This window comes from Gadus chalcogrammus, chromosome 14 (assembly GCF_026213295.1).
Source record: "Gadus chalcogrammus isolate NIFS_2021 chromosome 14, NIFS_Gcha_1.0, whole genome shotgun sequence".
NCBI classification, from domain to species: Eukaryota; Metazoa; Chordata; class Actinopteri; order Gadiformes; family Gadidae; genus Gadus; species Gadus chalcogrammus.
Window position 1 is genome coordinate 19,838,650 of NC_079425.1, and position 6,884 is coordinate 19,845,533.

The 6,884-nt window shown below is 40.5% G+C and overlaps 1 protein-coding gene across 2 annotated transcripts; it reads right to left on the reverse strand.

Annotated features, from left to right (window-relative positions):
* Positions 1 to 104: 104 nt before the first annotated feature.
* Positions 105 to 4,862, reverse strand: cops2 (COP9 signalosome subunit 2). 2 transcript variants are annotated; one of them, XM_056608555.1, is made up of 13 exons: positions 4,701 to 4,862; positions 4,139 to 4,252; positions 3,933 to 4,010; positions 3,715 to 3,840; positions 3,517 to 3,606; positions 3,346 to 3,423; positions 2,736 to 2,910; positions 2,162 to 2,340; positions 1,960 to 2,012; positions 1,545 to 1,642; positions 1,368 to 1,450; positions 1,119 to 1,177; positions 105 to 737 (listed from the first exon to the last, which is right to left on the reverse strand). In XM_056608555.1, exons 1-13 carry the CDS (start codon positions 4,752 to 4,754, stop codon positions 593 to 595), a joined length of 1,332 nt encoding a protein of 443 aa, XP_056464530.1. In that variant the 5' UTR covers positions 4,755 to 4,862; the 3' UTR covers positions 105 to 592. The 2 variants fall into 2 exon arrangements, with proteins under 2 accessions (XP_056464530.1, XP_056464529.1); XM_056608554.1 differs by having other exon boundaries at positions 119 to 737; positions 3,709 to 3,840; positions 4,701 to 4,845.
* Between the last annotated feature and the right edge of the window lie 2,022 nt (positions 4,863 to 6,884).

Sequence of the window (6,884 nt, forward strand, 5' to 3'; positions counted from 1 at the left end):
CGTCAAAAGGAACGGAAGCCGTAGAGGTCTAATACACCAACCAAGCAAACTGTTGATGGCTCGTTATATAAAAACAATGAGAAAAGATATTCAGTGCTTGACCTTGGAATATATTAAAAAACATTTTATTAGACTTCTACTTAATCAAAGGGGGTATGCATGCCCTGTTCAATACAATTTAAAATGTAATCAACTATAGTCATAGGCAGATGCATTTCTTATGAGTGCTGTGAGGAGTCTGTGTTTATTTTTACCACCAAGCAAAAGTATACATCGACTATTGTGTACAATTACTTATACACAATTCGGACTTCCCTTCCAAAACACAAAGCAGTTGTGTTCTGCATATGAAAAAAAGGTTTGCCAATAAGTTGTGGCAAGAACAGAAATCAGTGTTTTCCCCTGGTCAAACATATTTTCCACTGATTTTTCTTGTGGATCTTGGAAGCTTTTCACATCCCGAAAATGCTGGCATTTTCCCCACACCTATGATGTGTAAATCACCATACGGTATACTTAAAGGAGCATGGTAGGATAACTGTATGGACGCATTCAACATGCCGCTCTGTTTGTCTCTGTTTTTACACGTCAATCATGTGAGCTTGCTAACGATAGCTTGGTTAAGCGAGTTCAGCTGATTCGTCCATTTGTCTAAAGCTGTGTAGCGAGAACCTCCTCTCTTCTGGTAGTCCAGTTCTAGTAGCTGGTTCACTTGATCAATTCGGCCATGGATGGTACTGAGGAAAAAAAAACAAAAAGAAAATCACTGGTTAAACCAGATGCATTGAACTGAAAAAAAATGTGTTTCTCACTTCATTATAGCTCTATTAAACTCAATGTTTTACCCAACCATCTGACTGAATAATTAATTTGAACAAATGGCTCAGAATGGGGTTATGCATAACATAGTTCAGCCTTCAAATCCTGCACAATGATCATCATACGGTTGCTAGACAGTTGGGGTTCCATCAGCACTAGAAACAGCAGAAGACTCATTTGTCATTATCTATCTGAAGCTTCAACATAATGGCAATAGCTACGAGGAAGTGGGACTCTCTGCTTATCTTTAGAAACTGAAAACAAGTTATTCAGCATTCTGTGTTGATCGTCGCACGTACTTGTCCAAGATGCACTGCACCAGCAAACTCTCCACGTCACAAACATCGATGTTCAGTTCCTGAAACGGAGAGGACGAAAAACACTCGACACATAAAAAGAATGTGCTTGGTTGTAGGTCAAAGACAAGTGGTATGATTTAGCTCCAAATGTTCAATTATGCTTAAACTGAAAATCAAACACATGGCTTACAGTGAGCCTTTTCAACCCTGATTGTTATACGGAGTATGTTTTAAGACATTGAGGCTCACCTTGGAAATGAAAGGGATATGTATTCTCGTGTATGGCTTGATGAGTTTGATAAGCACTTGGGTTCTGATGTTTCTTAAAAGTTCTGCAATGAAAGATCAGATATAGCATAAAGGGTATACTCTTTGATCTTTCCATCATTCTAAATATAGAACTTCTATGCTTCGGTCCCAACTTACCTTCTATGTGCTCTCTAATAAATGGGTCGTCCATTATGTTGCTGTGGTTTGTTTTCAAGATTTTCTCGAACTCTGTGATGTCATTATTCTGGTAGGCGCTGCAGAGAAATAACAAACCTGTTATTAGGCACTATACATTGTCTGGCTCCCACCCCACAGCTTTCACAAGACAATGGAAATGTCTTAAGTATAAATGTTTCCAATTCATTCTATGGTAACAAAACTACAGTTTTGGGTGTGTGGAAAGTCAATTGTTTATGTAACAAACTTAAAATGCATGCAAGGAAACTGACCAGTAACCCCATATCGTCTAAAGAAAGAATAACAGAAGGAAATTGGAGAGCAAAAGACGTTTTGAGATAGGTCAGTGGGATAACACCAACACGTTCCAAACTGCACCTCAACAGAGGCTTACCTTACTAGGTTTGTCATTGCTAAGATCTCAGGGTCATTTTTGTATGGCTTGGCCTTTAAGCAGAAAAACAAAGAAATATTAGTTATTTTATGATGTCAATCTGAAACCTAAAATGATATTATATACATGGCACACTTATGGCCACGTAATCTGATTGACGCTGTGGGAGCCAACGCAATCATGATCACTTCCTCAAACACACCTCCTGGGAGTCAAAGGGGTTGATCCCGGACTTCATCAGCATGTTGGCAAGGACGAGGTACTTCAAGCACGTGGTTCTCCTCGGGCTGCCGGATTCGTCGTAGTTCTTGAAGGCCTCAAAGAAGTCTGTGTGAGCCTTCTCAAACTCGCCCTCCCTGAGGTGCATCTTTCCGCCACACTCTGGGAGATGGACCCGCCCAACACGGGTCAATAAACAATCCATCTTGCAGGAATGCTACTTCAAAAGGGGACATTTTATATCACCAGGCGTAAGTCTGATTAGCCGTTACAAGCCGATTTGAAAATGGGCGTCTTCTGACATCACTAGTGGGCGTGTCAACCTAGATGTGTGCAGGATAGATGAGCAACGTTTGCTGTAGTCCACTGGGTAGGCTGGTTGACGTATCTATCCAGCACACATCTAGGTGGACACGCCCACTAGGGATGTCAGAAGACGCCGATTTTCAAAAGCGGTTTGTACCGGCTAATCACACACACCTGGTGGTATAATATGTCACCTTTAAACAACAAAAAAACTCAACAAAAAGCCTAGGGTTCTTGGCCATCCACCGTACCTCTGATGACTCCCATGATAAGTGGATGGGGGATGGCGGATTTGATGTGGAGCGATTGCTCGTAGAGGGCCTTCAGTTTCTTGTTGTTCTTCTGGGCCGTGTACATCTGGATCTCCAGGGCGTAGATCTCCAACAGCTGCGTGCCCTTCTTCAGGTCATCCTCCCCATCGTCCGTCTGTCGGTTACATAAATACACAGAGGCTGTTGCTTCGCGCCCAACACCCTCCCAACAACGCCCGCTGTGGCGCTTTTCAAGTTCACATCCCATGGCCTCTTTTTAAGTGAAGGGGAGTTTCACAGCAGTTTGTTTTTCGGAAACGTATGCGTCTGGTCGCGGAGAATGTAGTACCATTTTGATTTTATGAATATAAATATTACAGTACAATCGGGTCAAACCATGTTAAATATGTATATTATGTCAAAATTGCTGAACTTCCTATATGGGATTATTATATGACTATTTTATCATAATCCATCTTGTTTTTTATTTTAAAAAAACTGTGCTTTATTTATGGGGGAACCCAAACCAAAATATTTGAATTATTTTATGGATTCAATACATTTTTACAGAAAAGTACTGTAACGGAACACATGTATTGCTTGCATGTACCTGGCATGACTGGTGTAGTTGTCTGAGGATCTTTTGTAGTTTTCCATACTCTTCTCTCTCCAGATACAGTTTACCCAGCTAAAGAAAATAAACATCACATCAACATCAGGTATTTTAAAAACAATTCTCACCCTTCGAGACATATGGTTAAATAGTCGATGGATTTCTTACCTTTGTATTTGTTTTAAACCATAATCTGTCATTTTTGGCATCTTTCAAAGCCTCCAATGTTGTTTCATAGAACTCCTGGAGCAAGTCCATCTAATAACAAAAGAAATGTCTCACATATACAGACAGAAATTCATACTAAAAAATTAAGAAGCAACTGCGTTATGTGGCTGCCATTATGGGTTTTACCAGTACCCAAACCTGTTTGGAGGTAGAGATGTAGTCCAGAATAGAGTTGATGGACTTCTCTGAGTAGTTTCTGGTAACTGCGCTTCGGATGTACGTTAGCAGCTGTTTGTATCTGTTCATCATCTCTGGAAAGTTGGTCTGCAATGATATTAACACAAATTAACATATTTTGCATGCATTTTTGAGGATTTTATTCTGTGGCAGCTACTCAGTTGTGTTATGACACTTACCAGTTTGAAGTTGATTTTTATCATTTGTTTGAGTGCTTTGAATCCCCATTCTCCCTTCTCTCCTTCTAGGTCCAAGACCTGGATACATTATAGGATGATTATGTCAAGTCGAAAATGTGTCATGGCTAAATATTTGCACAAAATAAAAAAATACTAATATTTGTTAGGAAGAATAGGACAACAAATAAATAACGTGTTCAATTTACCTTTTGAAAACTGCTAAGTGCTGCTTTGGGGTCATCCTCTTTCAGGGCTTTGGAGTTATAATACTGGTTTTCCAGGTCTACGTTAGGTTCCGAGTTGCTGTCTTCCGAGTATTCCTAGGATGTCACACATATTCATTTTTAGATTGTAATTTAATCCAAATGTGCAAAATGTCCACTGCATTTATCCAGCAGAAGATTGAACTATCTGGCAGATAACGCTAGCAGCTAGCATCCATGTTCTTCAGCAAACATTAATCAAAACAAGTTAATGTTTGGTGATAGTCAAATGACCACACACATAAAGTATAACGAAATCTAACCATGCGCTACTACTGTGCATATAAACATGCAACGTGGGCTACATCCTAGAGTTAACAACTAACAAGCTAGTTCTACAGCCAGACAGCTTGACGTTAGCCAAGTTAGCCCTCTGCTATTACATTGGCGTCAGTTAGCATACTAGCTAACATGAGCTTGCTAGTTGACTGATAAGATATCCAACATCCCTCTAAGGGAACTAAACAAAACCCAACTAAACTATAGCCATTTGCAATCCGTATACCAAATCATAGTCCTCTTCATCATCACACATGAAATCATCTTCCATGTCGGACATCTTGACGGTAATCTTTGTATTTATCTAAGCAGCCTCACTAGCCTGGCCTGTGTTGTCCTGTCCTGTGCCAGTGTGGTAGTCGCTCGGAGTGTAGCTCACTGTTTTCACTATAGATGGCGCTACTGGATCGCTCCAGACTACTGCGTTACAAAAGTTTGGCGTATATGTTAGCACATACATAATTCACGTATGTGTAATCGTATGTGTCCACATTCATTATGGATGTGTTTGTTATTTGCTAAGATGATGTATGATCAATTATTTTAATTTATTGTGTCATGATTCCTTCAACAAGTTGAATGTCGGTGTGACCTGGGGATCTCAGAGCGGTGGCTGGTGAGGTGAGTCTTGCAGAGGCATTTTATTAAAGTAGGCTAATCGATAAAAAAAACATTATAAGCAAAAAAAAAGTTCACATTAATCTAAGTTCCATCTAACAACAAAACCATCTTACTATAGGTGTTTTTCTCTAAATAACCTCAGTTTTAAACAAACATAATAACCATCATGTGATTTCTCTTATATGTTTCTCATTTCCTGTCACAGTGCAACGGAAAGCATTACTACATCCAATATGTTTCGTGACAGAAGTTAGTTTAATGGCTTTGGCGGTCACAGCAAAGTGAGGGCAATTGGCAGAGCTCTACCTAAGTCTATCCGCTTCTCTCACTCATCGAAGGGGTCATTCCATGTCAAGCAGCTTTGATAGGAGAAATGTTGTGTCTTTGAAAAAAGATTTGCAATGCACGCAATCCATTCCAAATTGTTGTTGTTTTTTGGTTGGAAAAACGCATGTCCTTCATCTTCTGCGGTCAGTTTCACCATAATATTTACAGTATCTAGAATAAAATAACAACTAGGAAATTAGTCATGCAGTGATTAATAAAGCGAAAAGGCAATTGTTTGTGTGTTTTCAAGCATTTGACAATACACTCTTGCTGCCATTAATCATCATTAATGTGTACTGACACAGTTACTACTAGTCATGCAGGGGCAGTCGATGGGATTTTACACAGAAACACGTCTTATAAAAATTATGTTATATCACTGGACCTGGGTTAGTCATGTGAGTGTATGTGTGTGTGTGTGTGTGTGTGTGTATGTGTGTGTGTGTGTGTGTGTGTGTGTGTGTGTGTGTGTGTGTGTGTGTGTGTGTGTGTGTGTGTGTGTGTGTGTGTGTGTGTGTGTGTGTACGTGTGTGTACGTGTGTGTATCCATGCAGATCATGTGCACCTTGAGACATTTCCTGGCGCATGTGCACTGTCTGTCAGTGCTGCTGTAGTGTTGTGTTAGGCTTTCACCAACAGAGAGAAAGGAGAGGCTCCATCTCTGTTTGGAGCCTCAAAGCAAGGGTGCTCTGGATCTGGAGACAACACACACATGGCCCTGCTAACTGAGCTCTGATTTATCCTTGTAACACCCATAGAGATAGCCCTGAAACTACAGGAAGCCATACTTGATGCTCGCATGGCTCGCATAAATAATTTTAACCGCAGTCTGAGTGATCCGCTGTCGACACCTTCTCCTCAAGCGAAGAAAGGCCATCTGGTAGGACCGCATGGTTGGACTTCAAGGGCACCGAAGGACAGCCCAATCCAACTGTAATGTCCCGCCATACCCAACGATGAATCAGAGCCCAGCAACAAAAATTATATATTTATTAAAAATATATACAAAAGGAAATGAAACACAGACCATTTTACCGGATTCAAACTCAATGCGTAAGCCACCTAAGCATCCACCGGTGTGTTATTAAGCATTATAAACAGGGAAAGCATCTAAAATAACCTTTGTTGACTCATTTGAGACAGCCAGTGTGTTAAAACTGTTCTCACGTAAACACATGGCTCCATCAGCCGCTCAATTTGAGGTTGCCAAAAATTGTTTTATGCAGGACCTAATAACCGTAATAGAGTTCATGTAAGCCAATTTCTGACAGTTCCTTAAACACACGCTGGTGCCTTAATATCTCTCCAGAATGGCATCTGGCCGCAAAAGGCTGTGTGTGCCTGTCTCAGTGAGGCCTGCTCATTTTATGCTCTCCCTAAATGGCCCTCGAACGCTGAAGAGCTCAGCTAGATGACACAAACACTCAGGGACACGTATACATACATGCATCGCATTAATACT

What these genes read in the sequence shown, in the direction of transcription:
- cops2 (XM_056608554.1), bottom strand. Translation starts at nt 4,754, where the DNA reads ATGTCCGACATGGAAGATGATTTCATGTGTGATGATGAAGAGGACTAT. An exon ending in GCAATGACAAACCTAGTAAG is followed by an intron (nt 1,643 to 1,959) that starts GTAAGCCTCTGT and finishes ATTTCTCTGCAG; the next exon opens with CGCCTACCAGAATAATGACA. An exon ending in ATATCCCTTTCATTTCCAAG is followed by an intron (nt 1,178 to 1,367) that starts GTGAGCCTCAAT and finishes TCTCCGTTTCAG; the next exon opens with GAACTGAACATCGATGTTTG.